Source organism: Lepidochelys kempii, chromosome 9 (genome assembly GCF_965140265.1).
Source record: "Lepidochelys kempii isolate rLepKem1 chromosome 9, rLepKem1.hap2, whole genome shotgun sequence".
Lineage (NCBI taxonomy): Eukaryota > Metazoa > Chordata > Testudines > Cheloniidae > Lepidochelys > Lepidochelys kempii.
The window spans coordinates 199943-220278 of record NC_133264.1 but is presented as its reverse complement, the minus strand read 5'-3'; the positions used below and the strand labels follow the sequence as shown (position 1 = coordinate 220278).

Below are 20336 nucleotides of genomic sequence, written 5' to 3'. Positions count from 1 at the left end.
TGGTTAGGGACTATTTAGAAAAACTGGACGTGCACAAGTCCATGGGGCCGGATGAGTTGCATCCGAGAGTGCTAAAGGAACTGGCGGCTGTGATTGCAGAGCCATTGGCCATTATCTTTGAAAACTCGTGGCGAATGGGGGAAGTCCCGGATGACTGGAAAAAGGCTAATGTAGTGCCAATCTTTAAAAAAGGGAAGAAGGAGGATCCTGGGAACTACAGGCCAGTCAGCCTCACTTCAGTTCCCGGAAAAATCATGGAGCAGGTCCTCAAGGAATCAATCCTGAAGCACTTACATGAGAGGAAAGTGATCAGGAACAGTCAGCATGGATTCACCAAGGGAAGGTCATGCCTGACTAATCTAATCGCCTTCTATGATGAGATTACTGGTTCTGTGGATGAAGGGAAAGCAGTGGATGTATTGTATCTTGACTTTAGCAAAGCTTTTGACACGGTCTCCCACAGTATTCTTGTCAGCAAGTTAAGGAAGTATGGGCTGGATGAATGCACCATAAGGTGGGTAGAAAGTTGGCTAGATTGTCAGGCTCAACGGGTACTGATCAATGGCTCCATCTCTAGTTGGCAGCCGGTGTCAAGTGGAGTGCCCCAGGGGTCGGTCCTGGGGCTGGTTTTGTTCAATATCTTCATAAATGCTCTGGAGGATGGTGTGGATTGCACACTCAGCAAATTTGCGGATGATACTAAACTGGGAGGAATGGTAGATACACTGGAGGGCAGGGATAGGATACAGAGGGACCTAGACAAATTGGAGGATTGGGCCAAAAGAAATCTGATGAGGTTCAATAAGGATAAGTGCAGAGTCCTGCACTTAGGACGGAAGAATCCAGTGCACAGCTACAGACTAGGGACCGAATGGCTAGGCAGCAGTTCTGCAGAAAAGGACCTAGGGGTGACAGTGGACGAGAAGCTGGATATGAGCCATCAGTGTGCCCTTGTTGCCAAGAAGGCCAATGGCATTTTGGGATGTATAAGTAGGGGCATAGCGAGCAGATCGAGGGATGTGATCGTCCCCCTCTATTTGACATTGGTGAGGCCTCATCTGGAGTACTGTGTCCAGTTTTGGGCCCCACACTACAAGAAGGATGTGGATAAATTGGAGAGAGTCCAGCGAAGGGCAACAAAAATTATTAGGGGTCTGGAACACATGAGTTATGAGGAGAGGCTGAGGGAACTGGGATTGTTTAGTCTGCAGAAGAGAAGAATGAGGGGGGATTTGATAGCTGCTTTCAACTACCTGAGAGGTAGTTCCAGAGAGGATGGTTCTAGACTATTCTCAGTGGTGGAAGAGGACAGGACAAGGAGTAATGGTCTCAAGTTGCAGTGGGGGAGGTTCAGGTTGGATATTAGGAAAAAAATTTTCACTAGGAGGGTGGTGAAACACTGGAATGCGTTGCCTAGGGAGGTGGTAGAATCTCCTTCCTTAGAGGTTTTTAAGGTCAGGCTTGACAAAGCCCTGGCTGGGATGATTTAATTGGGTATGGGTCCTGCTTTTGAGCAGGGGGTTGGACTAGATGACCTCCTGAGGTCCCTTCCAACCCTGATATTCTATGATTCATTCACAAGATAAGGAACTACAAGGCCCATGTCATACTGATTGTTCCAACGTGGCCAAGACAAACTAGGTTCCCTTACGAACTAGGTTCCTGTTGCACCTGGAAGTATGTGCTCTATGAGCTCTTCCCCTGCTGGTGGATCTCCTCTCACAGAACGGAGATCGGACTCTCCACCCAAATCCAGAGAAACTTCACCTCAAAGCATAGAATCATAGAATATCAGGGTTGGAAGGGACCTCAGGAGATCATCTAGTCCAACCCCCTGCTCAAAGCAGGACCGATCCCCAACTAAATCATCCCATGGCTCCTACGTGGTTCCAACACGACAAATTAGCATGTACAGAATGAGTGAAACATATTCTTAAATAGCAGATGATCCACCGCTCTCTACGCAAAAGAATAAATTGACACAAATCTAACATCAGGAATTACATTCAAAAACCAGTAGGAGATCACTTCAACCTCCCTGGTCACTCAATAAGAGACTTAAAAGTGGCAATTCTTCAACAAAAAAACTTCAAAAACAGACTCCAACGTGAAACTGCAGAACTGGAATTAATTTGCAAACAGGACACCATCAAATTAGGCCTGAATAAAGACTGGGAGTGGATGAGTCATTACAAAACCTATTTTCCCAATACTAATTTCCCCCTACTGTTACTCACACCTTCTTGTCAACTATTAGAAATGGGCCACCCTCATCATTTTTGTAGTGGTAATTTTTCCTCCCTTGGTATTCTACTATTAATTGAATTGTCTCGTTAGACTGACCCTGCACCTGGTAAGGCAACGCCCATCTTTTCATGTACTATGTATAAATATACCTGCTACTGTATTTTCCACTCCATGCATCTGATGAAGTGGGCTGTAGCCCACGAAAGCTTATGCCCAAATAAGTTTGTTAGTCTAAGGTGCCACAAGGACTTCTCATTTGTTTTCACCACAAGGTGGAGGGAACATCAGTCTTTGCTCATCCAATCACAGACGCTTCCTTACTGGTGTACAAAACATGTACTGAGAAGTCCAACAACCTACAACCCCATGGGACTTGAACCTGGTACTTCACCAGCGCAATTGTGCACTGATAGCAGAACCCCCTTACTCTGTGTTCACTAAAGATAAGGTCACGCTGCGACCACATCCAAATTTTTTGCCTAAGGTATCAACATCTTTCTGTTTAAGCCAACCCATACACCTTCCCTTGTTTTACCCAAAACCACATGGGACCTCACAAGAGGTCATCCTACATAGACTCGATGTCAGACGAGACTTAGCATTTTACTTAGGAAGAACCAAACCCTTCTGGAAATCTTCAAGACTATTTATTTCCACAACAGAATGCTCCAAGGGATGTGCAATATCAACCCAGAGACTATCTAAATGGACCTCTATTTGTATCCAACTCTGCTGTCAACTGCATAACAAGGAACACCTACCAGGGATCTGATCCCACTCTGCACATGCCATTGCTACATTTATAGCCTTCCTGAACAATATTCCTGTGATAGATATGGGCCTCAGAGCATACGTTTGCAAAACACTATGCTATCACTCAATCCTCTAGGTCAGATGCTCTATTGAAAACATTAATCAGGTTATCTGTCATGCTGTGCATAACTTTTATTATATTTGCTAAATCACTGAAAGCTTATTTATATTTCAACCATGGATTCCCTCCTTCATAATCCACTTTCTTTATGATCTTGGAGTGAAGGAGCCATGCTGCATTTGTGAGATCACAAATACTCTCCATGACAACAAGCTTGCAAGTACAGGCTTAGTAATTCACTGTAGGATGAGAAGCTGAGCTGGGAAGGGAATGAGAAAATTCTTATTAAAACATGTATATTATTCTTTAAGACATAAAGAGAACACAGAAAAAGCCTACCCATGTAAACTTCCATCTTCTGTTTTGATCTGAAAGTGTATCAAAAGCTGATTTATATACCCTTTATGCATTCTCTAAATGGCAAGCATTTTAATATTGTGATCATTATAAGTAATTGCAAAAGTTGTCGACAAAATAAAGGTAAATATTCATCTAAGTTAAATGTCAGTTTAATATTTCAGTACATCCTTCACCTGTGTTAATAAACTGTTGCTGTGCTTAAGTCTCTAAAATGGAAAGCAAAGTATATTTCACTTTTAAACAACATATAGCATAGAAACTTTCACATCTGGTAAATCAGTCATTTTTAATTAAGATAAACCACACAACACATTTTTATTAAGATAAACAACCCATAAAATGGGTTGGTTATTATGTGAAAAGCGTGAGTTCCACATTGATACTCAGCACAAGACTGTTACGTTCTTCAAAGCAAAACAGAAAACAAAGTAGATCTTAATTCTGCAGTGCACCTCAGATAAATTATAAATGGTTAATTAACATAGCATAAAAAATAAAGTACTACTGAACTAATTGCTATATTCAGTGTATACTCCATTATTTTCTGCTGCTAGACTCTCCGTGCAGATTAGTGACATGTCTCTAGAGTGCATCCTACATTAGTAACAAGCTTGGACAATAACATACCTTAAAGATAGGGTCCTTCAGCTTTTGCACAGCAAAAATTCCTCATGAGGTAAATGCACAAGGATTGCAGGACTGGGCATGAAACATGGATTTATATTTTTTTCATAGTCTTACTTTTATGTGAACAATGTTTAATGGTTTCCTTTTTATTACTACAGTTCTTTTTGTGTAATATTGAGCTAAATGATTAGAGCTATCAGAAATACCTTAAGACTTTTATATGCATTATCTATGGGTCTCATATCCTTGATCAGTGTCAGTATTGTCTTTCATCTTGATTATGTTTGTCAGTTTTTCTTTTGAACCCCCATCATTTAGTGTGTTTTCATTATTTTTCCATTCTGTTGCAATTTCAGAACATGTAACTTCTAATGCCAGCGATAGTGAAAGTAGTTACCGTAAGTGTTATAAGTTCCTTCTTTATTTTGAATCCTTGTTACTACCTTTAAGTTTGGGTTTGTCTGGGTATTTTTTTCCAGATATTCACGTGATACATAAACATGGATTGCAGTTGGAGCTGATCAGGTGGTCTTATTTTATCTGCTCAGATGAGTTGCTGAGAATTTTTCTGTTTATATAACTGAGTGTACTTAGGCCTTGTCAACACAAAGTTGCACCATTTTTACTTAAATAGATTGTTACTAATAGATTTAGTTGAACTGGTGCAAACCCTTTGTGAACATTCTTATTTTGATATAAGAGTGACTAATTGACTTAAACCGAATCAAGATCAGCCTGGTTTAAACTGAAGTAAGAGGGTCCACTTGATCTTTTGTACTAGTTTAACTAAATCAGTTTAAAATATCACATTTGGTTAAACTGGTGCAGCTTTCTTCTGTAGACAAGCACTTAGTAAGTTTTGTACTAACAATGTAAGCTGATAAATTCAATGTGTCATTGCACGCTTAAATATGGAATACTTGTTTTTTTAAAAGTGTGATATATAAATATTTTAAATGAAAGTGAGGGTAAGTTAGCGTTCATTTCTACTTCTCTTCGAGCTTTTACTTAGTAGTTTTGTGAAATAGGGCTGCTTATTTTGAGTTGTCTTCAAAGGCTATACAATAGATTACTGGTATTTAGCACCAGAATTAATGTTGTTAAATGAAACCCCTGGACTGTGTCATTCTAATTGCATGATACATTTTAAAGACTAGACTGAGTTTAAGTATTGTTGTTTTTATTACAGTAGAACCTTAAGGCCCACACAGGGATTTAGGGCCCCATTGTGCTAGGCACTGAACAAAGTAGTGTTAAAAAGATAGTCCCTTTCCCAAAGTGATTACTATTCAGGGCTTCGATCCTGAAATTTATTTCATATGGCCAGACCCCCACCCAACAAAATTACTAAGGCTCCAAGCAGACACAGGACTGTCCCAAACACAGTGATTTTTGGGATTAAGACATAGGGTACAATAGAACAGATAGATGAAACATACAGGAAATTAGATAAAGCTGAAGAAGAAAACAGACAGGCATACCTTTGTACTGTGAGTTTTAGTCACGGCTCACCACCTGTTGTCTGTTTGCCAAGTATAAATTCCTGAAAGATATTTTAGTAACTGTTGTTATAGAGTTTGGACAGACGGTAGGGGAATGGGTCAACAGGTAAATGAGTTTGGGAGCTCTGCATCCTTTTAAATGGACACTGCCAAGTCAATTTTGGTACAAAACAAAATTTTACTAATAGAAATATCATTAATAGAAAATATTTTAAGCAAACAAGTATTCTCTGTGTTTGCAACCCTGATATTGATGCACTCTTGAGAAAATGAAAGTGAAATTGATAAGAAACTATTAACAAAAGCGAAACTGACTAGTCTGTGTATTGTAGAAACAGAGTAACACAAAATAGAAACAGCAAGGATGAAGAAAAGTTAACTAATTGGTAATGTTAGCCACATAGGTAAATTTACTCTTAAAAAACTGGGTTTTATTAACCTGCCAGTGTCTCTTGAAAGCTGCTGTTTTCTTAAGTTTTCCAGTCACTCATCAGTGCTGCTTCTATTATGATCGGTGATTCATTATAGGTGATGATATTTGGGCTTTATTCTTCATTGGCAAAAACTTTATGCACAGTATAAATGTTCTGTGGAATTTGACAGAATGTGTAATTCTAAGCAATGATTATTTTTATTAATGTTACCTCTTTAATTTCTTCTTTCTGCTGTCTAATATGAAAGTTATCTTGATTACAGATGAGTATGGTTGTTCAAAAGGTCCATTCTATTAATATCTGTTTTTCTAAAGTGTTCAACAGTATTGACAATATATACTTTTTGCCCTCAACCAGTGGGTTGTTTATATTTGCTATTTCTGTTTCTGTTTAATGTTTTGCTTAACTGATTTTTGACTTTATAGCAAAGTGATTTCTTTCAAAAAGTATTTCGTTACATATTAGCTGGAGTCCCTTATAGCTGAGTTGATAGTTGAGTGACTTTGTTTCTCTCTCTAGCCTAAAAGAGGTTCTGAAAGTATATACTGTCTTTCTCTAAGTCCATTTGCATGAGTTATTTTTTGAGGTGTTCAGTTATCCAAGTTGCATGTTTCTTGTCTTAACTACTAAGAAAAAAATTCAAACTGATGTGCACTCATCTATTGCTATAATAGACTCGGACCACAAAGTAAATAAAATAAAAGACAGTTCTTCTTCAAGTGATGGTCCCTATGTGTATTCCACACATGGGTATCTATGAATCTGAGTCCAGAAATTCGAGTGAGCAGTATCTACACATGCACAATAGATCTCCTTGTGCTCCAAATTGAGGACATGAAGGGGCAGTGCGAATTAACATCTCTCCAGTTCCTCATTACTGCCATAAGACCTGAGTTGAAATCCCATGTCCATTTCAGTCTTCCTTTTTTTGTGAAACAAAATACAATTTGTAAACAGTTTAGTAGTTAGTATTTTAATATTTTATAGTTTACAGTTAGTTTTTAGTTACTCCCCACTTTGGGATGCTTCTCCTTCTGAAGGAGGATTACGCCAAGAGTTCCAGGGTTCAAGAACTGTCTCCCCTGTTCCCATTCCTTCTCCATCAGAGATGACCACTGGCGCTGGGATATTGCCACAAAGTGCAGTATCTGCCATTCTTTCCCTCCCTGAACTCAGGACGGATGAGAGCTCCATCTGTGGAAGCACCTCATAGAGCAGGCTCTGAAACCCCATTCAGATTCAGGCCAGGGAGACACCCCATCTCCACCCCATACAACAACCTCAAATAATGAGCAGTACCCCTCTGAGCGCAAGCTCCAGAGTTGAGGCAAAAACTCTTAAGCCTAACAAACTCTCCCAAGAGACTACAGGTCATGAACATAGTCATATTTCTGTCCAGATATGTCTCAGAGAGGACCCCTCTCCATCTCAGTCAAAGTCAGTGAGCCCTAAATCTTCTGTCCAAGAACGAAAGGCATGGAAGGAGAAGGATCTGATGTTATTGGTTCTGGCTTTGGATCCATCCTACAAACTTGAGGAGTGGAACTCAATGCGTCTGTCTGGGCTTTCAATGCTGGGATCCCATCCTACAGCTCCAATGTTCTCCATGCAGGATCCCCCAAACATTAGACCTATGGATGACTTTGATCCACTGTTACCTTCCTCAGGAGCCCCCCAGGTACCAAGGAGGACTGAAAACTTCACCTCGCTGGAAGGTATCTTCACTTAGTCCTGCCCACAATCTCCCTTGCTATCAGATCCAGCTCTTTGTAGAGACATTCCTGCACCCAGGGAAACCACCCTGAGGGAAGGAATATCAGCCCCTATGATGTCTATAACTAACGTCCTCCCACTGGTTCCATCGATGCTGCCAGTAGGACAGGTGCCTATCATGTCAAGTGAATCTGATGCTCCTGATGAGGCTCCTCCACCCACCCCCAAAAGGGGAGGAAGGTTAGTCAGAGATCGAAAAAGGTATTGGAATCTCCCGCCTCCTTCCAAATATGGTTTTCCAGGGGACTACTGGTACCTGATGCCATTGGTTCCTCCCCCTCTGGATGATCTCTGCTTGTCTTATTGGGGCTTGTAGGATCCGTACAACAGAGGCCTGGGATGTGTGCAGGAATCCTCTCCTGGCCAATAACAACTGGCTCCATCAGAATTTGTGGAGGAAGAAGACATCAAGTCTGGTCTGTATGGTATATCATCCTCCTCACTGGATGAGCCAGTTGCCCCTTCATCCCACTGTCCACCTGATGTTCACAAATTGTACCAGGAGTTGTTGCAAAGGGTAGCAGCTGAGCTGCAGATACATCAGAGAGATTCAAGACACACAACAGGGCCTACTGGACACCTTCCAGCCCTCTGGCCTTTCGAGGGTGGCCCTTCCAGTTAACCAAGCCATCATGAAATTCACCAGATCACTGTGGCACACCCCTGCCTTTTGTTGCCCTACCCCAAAGAGAGCTGAGAAATGGTATTTTGTACCAGCAAAAGGGGCTAAATCCATATTTACCCATCCAGTACCCAACACCTGTGCAATCAGCTACAGAGAAGTCCAGGGCTCAGTATTCCAATAATCCCACAACTAATAAGGTCACTAAATGCCTCTTCCTTTGGGGTAGGAAGGTATTCTCTTCAGCTAGTCTCTAATTCAGAGCTGCTGACTACCAGGCAATGATGCAAAATATAATTTCCTTAATTATGCCAAACATACAGAATTTAAAGGCAAACTTCCCTAGCAAGACAGAGCCCAGTTCCAAGCCCTCATTGTCAGAGGCAGGCTGATGACCAAAACATCACTTCAAGGGGCAGTTGACACAGCTGATACTATCTCTAGAGCCATCAACACAGTTGTAGTCCTAAGGAGTTATGGTTGCAATCTTCAGGGTTCCCCAAGGATGTCCAGAATACCAGCAAGAACCTTTCCTTTGGTGAGTCTAGCCTTTTTAAATGCAAAGACTGAGAAGTCTTTGCGCACTCTAAAAGTCCCTAGAACAAACTTATACTCCCTGGACATTTACACCCCAGCCCCCAAGAGGAATCATCATAAGCAACACTATACACCCAGACAACCTCCTTAGGTGTTCTATCATCAGTCACATGAACCTCCATGTAAGATGCAAAGGACTCAAAGACCTAGATATATGGCTGCTTCTACCTCTACAACCACCACCCAATAACCAAAGGGTTCTTTAGATGATACGGTTGAGGACAGCATGCTGACATTGATGCCATGCATCATTACTCCCCCTGCTTTTGGTGGTCACCTTACTACTTTGCTCTCAACTGGGCAGAAATAACTATAGACAGGTGAGTAATAAACATCATAACCACCAACACTGTGCAATTGAGTTTATCTTGCCTGCCCACCACAAACCACCTTTCGGGCCCCTTCTCAGGGACCACGCTCATGAGGAAATTCTGCGTCAAGAGGTAAACTCTCTTCTTCAGAAAGAGGCTTTAGAACCAGTGCCTCCTCAGTATCAAGGGACTGGGTTCTACTCGCCATATTTCTTGGTCCCAAGAAAATCCAATGGAAGGAGACTGATTCTCGACTTATGCCAACTGAATGTATTCATCTGGAAATTCCTCACAGTCACACTGGCATCAATAATCCCCTTTCTGGAAGAGGGCACTTAGTTTGCAGCCCTCAACATGAAGGATGTTCATTTTCATACAGATATTCACCTTTCTCACAGAAGATTTCCTAGATTCTTCATTGGGCAGGACCATTTCCAATTCAGAGTCCTTCTATTCACGCTAGCTGCATCACTCAGAGTCTTCACAAATGTTCTTTCGGTAGTAGCAGCTTGGATGAGATGAAATAGTTTTACTATCATTCTGTATCTCAATAACTGGCTTCCGACAGACAGGTCCATCACAGAAGGCTAGTCAGCAACAGCATTCCTACTCCATCTTCCCTGGGAATTTCCATCACTACAAAAAGTCTACTCTGACGCCTATGAGGACCTTGGGCTTCATAGGAGCAACCATGGATTTGACTGCAGCAAGAGCCTATCTTCCCACTGAGTGATTCCACATCATGAGCAATCTAATAAAACACATCACCTTGACATTCTGCACTCCAAAGTACCCCATATTTACCATGGTGACGAGTCACCCCGAGAGTGCGACTGGAACTGGGGTACCACTGTGCCCTCTGACTTACCAGCCTGGGTTTCCTCTCGCACTGTGCTGCTGTGACAAGCTGCAGACCACTCCTAGTCCTACACTCCCACCAGCAGTCACACAGGCAGGGACATACCCAGCTGCAGTTGCATGCCGGCTCTGTCCAGCCACTGCATGAATCAACAATAGGAGGCTATTACCCTCTCTAATACCCCCAAATCCCCAGCCTAGGACCTCAGAGCTGTACCGTCCTGCCCTGGTCAAAAACCTGACCAGTATGAATGTATTACCCAGTTCGCCTCTCCCTCTACGTGGAGAGGAATATGCACAACGCCTTTGTTAACTGAGCTGAGATTTTTCCCAAACACTTCACTCAAAAACACACTGGTTAAGATAAAACAAAACAAGTTAAAATCTATCTTTCTGTAGTTAATTAAGTGATAGCGAACAGATCAAAGTGGATTACCTAGCAAATAAACAAAACTGCAATCTAAGCCTAATATACTAGATAGGATTTGAATCAGCAATATCTCACCCTGACTGATGATACAAGCAGTCCACCAAGCTTCTATACACAGGCTAGAAATCACTTTAGCCTGGGACCAGCACTTCTCCCAGTTCAGTCTTTGTTCTTCAGGTGTTTCCAGGTGTTCTCTTGTGTGGGGAGTGAGCCTCCAAAATGATGTCGCTCCCCATCTTTCATAGTCTCTCCATATGGCAAGACTCTCCCCTTTGTTCTAAGCCAAGTTACCAGCCCCTTTGTGGAAAAATACAGGTACCAAAATGGAGTTCAGTGTCATGTGGTCTGGTCACATGCCCTTGCATGCCTTGCTGAGTCACAGCATCCATTATCCATAGGCTGTCTGAGAATATGCTCTTCTATGGTCCACTGTCTTTGCTGATGGGCCACTAGCACTGTCTAGATACCTGAAAGGCTAGTTCTGGGTGTTTCCAACTTCACAACATCTTTCAATAACACATGCATAGCCAAAATTTATAACTTCGCATACAATGACAGCACATACAATCCAATGATATATTAATGTTTAGCAGATCAAGACTTTTAGAATGATACCTCACAAGGCATACTTTGTACAAAACATATAATTACATCAATATGGTAAGTATCAGGTACTTGGAGTGGAGAATGTCACATCACCCTCAAACCTCATACCACTGTCAGGGTTTGCCTGTCCCTCCTTGGCCACATGGACTCATGGATCCACATTACACCAATTGCCAGGCTCCAACTCTGCTGTTTACAGACTTGGCTTCAATCCATGTACTCACCAGAAGAAGACAAAGTCAGTGCCAAAGTAACAGTTCCAGACAAGGTTTTGGTCTCTCTCACCTGGTGGACAAAGCTGGAGAAAGTTGGGATGGAATTTCCTTTCCTGACTCCTATATCAGAGGCAACTATAGTCGGATGCCTCCATATTGGGTTGGGGAGCTCTTACAAACAAACAATCATACCACACCAGGATTTGGACCCATCAAGAGGCTGGGATGTACATCAGCTTACTGGAACTAAGGGCAGTCCGTTGGACCTGCATTGCATTCCTTCTGCTCCCGATCCTGTCACATGCAAGTAATATCAGATAATATGTCAACTGTCTTCTGTGTAAACAAGCAGGGGAGAAACAAGATCACTCCCTCTCCATGTGGAGATACACCAACTTGACGTTGACTATCAGACATCACATCGCTCTCTTAGCGGTGTATCTACTAGGCATGTAGAACTCCCTAGCAGACACTCAGCAGATATATTTCAACAGACCACGAGTGGGAGATTCACAATTTTGTTCTCAACAACATCTTCAGCCAGTAGGGAAAACACTGTCATGGGATCTGTTTGCCTCAAAAGAGAACAGAAAACGTCTTTTTTACTACTCCAGAATGCTCTGCGCTTAGGCTCAAAGGGCAGCTCCCTTCTATTACCCTGGAGGGACCTCCTATCCGGTCCCTCTGATACCACAAGTCCTGCAAAAGATCTGTCATGACAGAGCTCAGGTCATCCTTATTGAGCTCAGTTGGACAAGTCAGGGCTGATTCTCAGACCTCCTGAGAATTTTGACCTGTCCACCCATCGACATCTGACCATTTCTGGATCTGTTGATTTAATACAATGGCACAATAAGGCATCCCAAACCTGTGCCAGTGCAACTCAAGGCCTGGTATTGTATTTGGATAGACATCACATGTAGAGCTTTCATGCTCAATAGCGGTTCAGTCCATCCTCAACCAGAGCAGAAAGGATTCGACTATAAAAAGTTATTAAGCCAAATGGAAACATTTCTCCTCTTGTCATGACAACACCAGTTATCTCCAGAGTCTGCTGGGATCCCTGCTATCCTAAATTACCTACTTACTCTTAAGATGTCAGGTCTCTCTCTGTTAGCTTTGGATCCATCGGACAGTAATCAGTGCTGTTCAGCCTCCTATTGAGGATCACACTATTTTCACTCATCCTCTGACAACTAGATTCCTTTAAGGACTTGTTAGATCTTTTCCACAATTGGTAAGGCCAATGTTTCAGTGGGCCCTCAACCTCCTTCTGTCAGCTCTTACTAAACTTCCTTTCAAATTATTAGCCACCCACCACAGGATGCAAGTTGCCTTCCTAGGCCCCATCACATAAACCAGAAGGGTGAGCAAGCTGGGAGCACTCATGGCAGATCCACTATTTACTACTTTTCATAAAGCAAAGGTCTTTCTTTGCCTTCTCCCAAAAATTCTCCCCTAAAGTAATTACAGAGTTTCTTATCAGTCAAACTAACTACTTACTGATATTTTTTCCAAAGCTGCAGGCCTCCAGTGAGGAGTGAAGTCTTCACTCCTGAAACATCAGACAGGCACTGGCCTTTTATCTGCAAAAAACAAAAGCAATTAGAAAAACAACCAGGCTTTTTATTACCAGAACAGAGAGGTAGAGAGTCAAGCTGTATCTGCCCTGAGGCTCTCTAAATGGATTTCAGCCTGCATTACCCTTAGCTATCAACTCTCGCATTCTCCCCTTCCCTCCCACAGAGGCAGTGAGAGCCTGAGTGCCACCGCAGGGAGTGGAGGGGGGTGAAGCCCTCCCCCAACACTCACTCCTGGCAGATTTGGTAGAACAGTGTCCCCAGACTGGTAGTTCTGCTGCTGGGGTGGCCTCAGAGGCAGGGCAGTGCGGAGCAGGTAAGGCTCCCTTTCCCTCCTTTCCCCCGGCAGTGGCAGAGGCGCTCGGGCTGCTACTACTAATGGTCAGCAGGGGTGGTGCTGCCTTTCTAGGTTTCCCTGCATGCTGTCTGTAGAGAAGAGGTAACGCGAAGACTTGGAGCGGGCTCTGGGAAAGGGGTACTGGGGTGATGGCCTGGGGAACAGGGTTGCCACTGCCAGGCCTTTTTTTATTGCACAGCCTGTGCAGGTGCCACCCAGGACTCTGCTGCCATCTCCTAGTAATGCCTGAGGCAGCATGGGGCAGGGCTGGGCTGGCTTAGTCCCAGGCATTTGGCTGGAGTGAAGGGCCCAGCCTGGCCACCAGAGGATGCTACCATGGGGTGGGGGGATGGCACAGAAAACCACCAATCCTATTACATCTGTTAAGGTCCGTCCCCTACCCCTCTTGGCTCACCCAACTCCATCCTCTATACCCACGACCCAATCTCAGGGTGTCTACCCCAACATTATCCCTCTGCTGGGATCTACCTCCCCCCTGCCAAGTCTCTTCATCCTACTCTACACCCCCAGCCCCTAAACTCCACCTCCTGCCTGCATGGCCTCCATACCAGGTGTGGATTCTAGTCACCCCCACCCCACAGAACAAGACACTCCAATCTGCTGCAGAATTGCTGTTTTAGTTAGCATGCAAAGCTGATGCTATTTGGTAAAATTTTGGGAAACATGAGGTAAATTTTTTATACTTCACAGCCACCTGCTTGAGATCCCAAGTGATGCCCTAGTGACAGCCCATTTCACCAGAGTACAAGCAACCTCTACAGCATCTTTGTGAGACATACCTTTAGTAGAAAAATATAGGGCAGCTACCTGGAGCTCCTTACAGGCTTTTACAATACACTGCTTTGGTCCAGTCTTCTACTACAGATACAGCTGTGAGGACAGCAATCTTGCAGAAAGCCATAACATCTGCATCCCATCATTTCCTCCTTGAATACTGCCTGCTAATCTCCCACATGTGGAATACACATAGAGGACATCACTTGAAGAAGAAATGGAGGTTGGTTACTTATAACTGGAATGGTAGTTCTTCAAGATGTGTGGTCCTCTATCTGCCATCTGTCCCTTCTGCCCCCTCTGCTGTGGATCATGTCTAGATTTGCGCTAAGAAAAGGAACTGGACAGGTGTCAGTCTGTGCTGCCCTTTATGCCCTCGGTTCAGAGCACAAGACAATCTGTGGCACATGTGTGGACCAATGGACCCTATTTGCTAGAATTTCCAGACTCAGGTGCCTGGTGTCCATACATACCCACGTGTGAAATACAGATAGGACCACACATCTTGAAGAACCTCCAGTGGGAGGTAAGTAATGTCCATTTCCTCTGAGATTACAAACTTCGTTTTTTTTAAAAAAGCATGCTCTTTGCTTTGAAATAAAAGAGGGTAGGGGAATATTTATAGCAATATATGAATTTAGAAAGACCTTCAGATGTCATCCATTGATATACAATTGCATTGTAGCAGCATTAGGATCACTTATTACACATAAATGTGTCTGGTGAACTTCAGTGAATTCTCCAAAAATTAGCCAAGCAAATTAGTTGTATTAGTTGAACATTCAAAAGGATATCTTGTTTAAAGAATAATTAATGTGTAATCTGAATTTCTAGCTTTTAAATTTTTAATTTTATAGTCTGTCAATTAGTTGACTTGATTAATAGATTTTAATAAAATTTTGTTGTGAGAGCTTTTCATCATGTTGAACACTAAACTTTTTAATAGTGCAGTGATGGCAGCTGAAGTATATTTCAGATCCTTGCATTTGACATTTTAAAAGCTTGCAGCTGTTGAAGGTCAGTATTAAGTTATGTTTTTATCTCATTCACTGCTGATGTGCTTTCTGGAGCTGAGAACAGTTTCAGTATTTACATCTTTCCTAGTTCAAATTTAAAATTCCTTTGTCACAAATAAAATGTGTTGATAAGCATTATTTTGCATATACAGTATAAAAATGCCTTTTCTTAATTAAGAACTGTACTATATAAAGATATTTTGGCTAAATATCAATTTATGAAAAAGCTTATACAACAGCTTAAGACATTTGTATACAAGTTTTGGGCATTTTTTGTTTAAATATAAAACAAGAAAATCTACAGTCTAAATGCTGGCCCTTCTAGTGTAGAAAGGATCTCAATGCAAGTGCTTCTGCATCTAGCAATGAATGACAGCATGCATGCATTGTGTTCAGTAAAACATTTGCAAGGGCATTTAATAGTGCCTAAAACTTCTCTTATCTCATGCTTCATGTAAATTTACAGCATTTCCCATAAAAATCTTCATGCTGTAAATAAGGTTATTCACACTTTATGTATTTAATAAAACGGGTATGTCCATTTTATTACAAAATTTTTGTTTGGATTATCTTTGTGATTTTTCTGATGTATCACTCTATAGAGAACTTCCTTCATCAGTATTATCATGACATATATTTTGTTGAGGATTTTCTGATCTAATTTTCTTTCATTAAAGGACTAAAATTTTTTACATGTATGCCAAATTTTTTAAAACAAAAGCTACTTACCACTTCAGCAAATTTCCTTACGTATGTGTTTAAATTTTTAGGTGGACAAGAAGAATACGTCCTGTCTTACGAACCAGTCAGCCAACAGGAAGGTTTGTAGAACCTATTAAATTTAAAAAATATATATTTGTTGAGATATCAAAATGTTCCAAGTGTCCCTAGAATAGGGGTGGGCAGACTACGGCCCATGGGCCGGATCTGGCCCCTCGGGGCTTTGGATCCAGACCACAGGATTGCCACCCCATGGCACCGCAGGCCCCGCACCGCTCCCAAAAGCAGCCAGCACCGCCCCCCGCAGCTCCCATTGGCCAGGAACGGGGAACAACAGCCAATGGGAGCTTCAGGGGAGGCACCCACAGGCAAGGGCAGCATGCGGACCCCTCTGCCCCACTCCACCAGGTGCTGCAGGGACGTGGTGCTGGCCACTTCCGGGAGCAGTGCAGGGCTAGGGCAGGCAGGCAGGGAGCCTGCCCTAGCACCGATGCACGTCGCTGCCACGCCAAAGCCACTCCTGGTAAGAGGTGCCGGGCTGGAGCCCAAACCCTTCCTGCACCCCAACTCCCTGCTGCACCCTGCACCCCAAACTCCCTGCCCTGAGCCCCCTTCTGCACTCTGCACCCCGCACCCCAACCCCCTTCCCTGAGCCCCCTCATACACCACGCACCCCTCCTCTGCCCCAACCTCTTGCTCTGAGCCCCTTCCTGCACACTGCACTCCCCCCATCCCACACATCCTGTACGTCAACCCCCACCCCAGCCTGCATGCAATTTCCCCACCCAGATGTGGCCCTCGGGCCAAAAAGATTGCCCACCCTTGCCCTAGACACTGACATTACACTTAACACCCCAAAAATCTATTATACAGTATATGAATTACAATATTATTCCAGTACATACATTATAATGGCACTAATACTAATGAGTGCTAGTCGCTAGTAATATCTATACACCACTGACTTTACACAGGGATAATTTATTTTTAAGAGTTTTATCTGAATTTGAATCCTATCAGATCCTAGAGCTTGATTACCTATTTTTAAATATTCTAATATCTTCCAATCTGCTCTAATTCCATTTCCCGGTTCCAGAACAGCAAAAAAAAAGTAATATTTCACTGAATTATTGACCTGTTTAAAGTTCCAACTGTAGCTGGTAAAAATATTTTTTTCCACTGAATTTGACTATTTTTCAAAAATTGAACTTTTCACAGAAACATTTAAATATTTTAAATGTTTTGGTTTTTGAAAACTTTTAGTGAAAAAGGGAGGCTATTTGTTCCTACTCTAAATATCTCTTTCCACCCCAGCATTTTTGCATGACCACTTTCATTTGCTTCAAAAATGTGTCTGAAAATGGGGGGGGAGCGTCAAAATGTTGTAAAACTTAATAGGATAACAATTAATTTTGAACTGGCCAAAATTCCTGCTCAGCTTTTTAACATTTTTAAGTTATGTCTAGGTGCAACCACCATTTCATTCTTTGCAGACTTAGAAAGGGGTCAGAACAAAGGCAAATAGCTATAGATTTGTGGACTGATTTTCTGAGGTACTGGGTGTTGAGTTGTTCGGGATCTATACCAGATATTTGTAATCTGAAAGTAAAAGGGCTGTCTGTTCAGAATACTCTGCATGTGCAGTATATAATTAAAATAGCATTTGTAAAGTACATCAGAAATAAAGTGTCCACTTTAAAGTTATAGCAAAATAAAGCTTTTGTACTTTTAAAAATTATCCTGATCCTCAGAGATCTTCAGGGGGAGTCTTCAGAGAACCTAAGATTTCTCAGAATCAGCATCATGCTCAGTGTCAAGATAACTGCACCTGAATTCTCCCTCCATGATCCCTCAATGGCACCCACTTAAGGTTTCTGACTCCTGGCCATTACCTCTCTTGTGTGGAGACCCATATCTCTCTCCCTTCTAACTGGTGTTTTAAGGCTGCACAGCTCCCTGCCTTACACTGCAATATCCCCAGCGAGCCAGTTTGCCTCTAGGCCAGCACTTATGCTTTGCTTTCTCTCTTTGAGGGCTATGAGGGCATTGCCAGCAGTTACAAGTTACTACACAGCTCTTTCTAAGCAAGAATCTTTATTCTTAGGGTAAAATCATTAAAGAGAATTTAAAAAAAAAAAAAAAAAGTTCTGATACACATGCTAAAAGCTTATGAGAGGTTACCCGTCTCTCTTAAAGGGCCCTAATAGGCCAAAGTCTTTCCAAGCCTTCCGCAGGAGTTGGGGGCCCTTGGACAAGAGGGTCCTGTCCATTTGCTGGATCAGAAAGAAGGCACTGAGTCAGTTTAAATCTGGCTTTAAATGAAAAGCCCTTTCTTTTTCTGTTGGTGTCTGCAAAATCCGGTTTGAACCATTATATGCAAGCCTCCCCAGGGAATGGTACCTCTCTGGAGGTATTTAAGACTAAGGGATTCACCTTAATCATCCCCCACTGGTCATAGTTCCTGGTAAAGCTCTGGCAACTCTCCCTGCCATCGCAGAGCTGCATACATAAACCGTTCATACACGTAATACAATTTGGTCCCCAAAGATATTTGCAATGTTTGTCAGACTCAGCATCTTGCAGGTCCCATTGTTCTCAGAATAGCAAGTCTGAAAATACAGCAACTATATTTAGATTCATAAATGTAGCTGATGGATGATGAGCTCTTTTGAAAATCTTGCCCTTTACCATGTAAATAAGTGATAAATTTTTCCAAGCTGTGGAGCACTCAGCAGCTCACATTGACTTCAGTATAGATTTACTCATGAGGGCATTCTGTGCCAAAAAATTAAAAATTCTGTGCATAATATTGTAAAATTCTGCTAGTTTTATTTGTTACTAAATAACAAAAATAATAAAAATAACCCTGCAGCCCCCCCATCCCCAGGGTACGGACTCAGCGGTGAGGCTTCACCCAACGCTGACACAGCACAAGACCTGGGCTTGCCCCAGGCACACCCTCGGGCCCTGCCCCTCTGTGCCAGGCACACCAGGTGTGGAGCAGGCAGGCTCAGTGTTGGGAGATCCAGGTGTGAGGTGAAAGGATTCTGTGTGGAACAATCTGGGTGCAGGCAACTGAGTGCAGGGTCTAGATGTGGGGAGATCTGGATGCGCAGAGGCTCATTGGGGGTTCCAGGTGCAGGGGCAATGGGACTCTGCAAGGGGCTTCCAGGTGAAGGTGGTTGGGGCTCAGCAGGGGGGTCTGGGTGTGGGGGTCTCAGTGCTGGGGAAGTTGGGTTTGGTGGGGGTCTGGGTGCAGCTTGTTGGGTTCAGTGGTGTGGGGTTCTGCATGTGGGGGCTCAGGGTGGTGCAAGGGGTACAGCTCATCAGGGTGGGGTTTGATTGCAGGGAGCTCTGTGGGGGGTGGTTTGGGTGCAGGGTTGGGTGGTAGGGGATCTGGGTGCAGGGGTTGAGATTCAGTGGGGTGAAGTTTAAGTATGGAGGGCTAGGGGGGTTCTGGATGTACCAGCTGAGGCTTGGCAAGGGTGTCTGGGTATGGGAGGTCCAGATGAACGGGGGGGTTAGGTGGATGGGGGAGCAGCTCCCTGTACAGTGACCCCTCGCCCCACAGCTGAGAAGAGATGGGGGCAGGAAGCAGGGAAGGATGCTGAGCTTCCTGCAGCTGGGGGAGGTTTCTGGAGGTGGGTCTGACACAGCGCAAGCAACTCCTTGCAGGGGAAGAGGAAGTCCTGTCCTCTCCTGCCTCCAGCCCAGCTGGGATTAGTAGCTGATCCTGGTTCAGGATAGAAGCCACTGGCTGGGGTGTCCCCAGCCCTGCGGTGATTTATCTCTCTGCCAGTTGCCTGAAACGATGTACCTGCGCTGCTAGGGAGTGGTGCATGACTGCTCTTGCAGCTTCCCTTTGCTACCCTGTCAGAAAGTCATTTTTTATGTGGAGAAGCAAAGAAATCTGCAGGGGACATGAATTCTTTGTACACGCAGTGACACAGAATTCCCCCAGGAGTATAAATTGGCCTACAACCTTCAATAATTTCTCCCACCAGGAATAAATTTTGTATGTTTTAACTGTATCTTAATGGTATAATATAATATAACTAATCTATAATCAGAATTATAATAAAGCTTGTTTTGGTGAAATTTGAAGGTGTTTTAATGATCAGACTATAATGAAGAAACATTATCAATCTATCTTTAACAGTCAATTACACTCGGCCAGTGATTGTTTTGGGACCCATGAAAGACAGAATAAATGATGATTTAATCTCAGAATTTCCAGACAAATTTGGATCATGCGTTCCACGTAAGTCCCAGCAAATACCATAGCGAATTTAATCAAATAAGCTCTGTCATAGTCCTACTGTGACCTCTCTGTGTTGAGTTCAATAATTTTTATATTGTGACATGTCTTTACCTCCTAGAATTATTTAAGTGTGAAATTTGTATCCATTTCTCATTTAACAATTTTAAAGTA

The 20336-nt window shown here is 43.0% G+C and overlaps 1 protein-coding gene across 43 annotated transcripts in view; it reads left to right on the top strand.

The window, feature by feature from the left end:
• DLG1 (discs large MAGUK scaffold protein 1) overlaps positions 1–20336 on the top strand; it is a 441602-nt gene that overhangs the window by 403702 nt on the left and 17564 nt on the right. For 23 of the 43 annotated variants that reach the window (XM_073358919.1, XM_073358923.1, XM_073358918.1 and 20 more), the window contains 4 exons: positions 4465–4506; positions 6292–6327; positions 15955–16005; positions 20064–20165. In XM_073358919.1, coding sequence (XP_073215020.1) covers positions 4465–4506; positions 6292–6327; positions 15955–16005; positions 20064–20165 — 231 coding nt within the window. The remainder of the gene's footprint in view (positions 1–4464; positions 4507–6291; positions 6328–15954; positions 16006–20063; positions 20166–20336) is intronic. The other 20 variants (XM_073358922.1, XM_073358921.1, XM_073358930.1 and 17 more) reach the window with 5 other exon arrangements.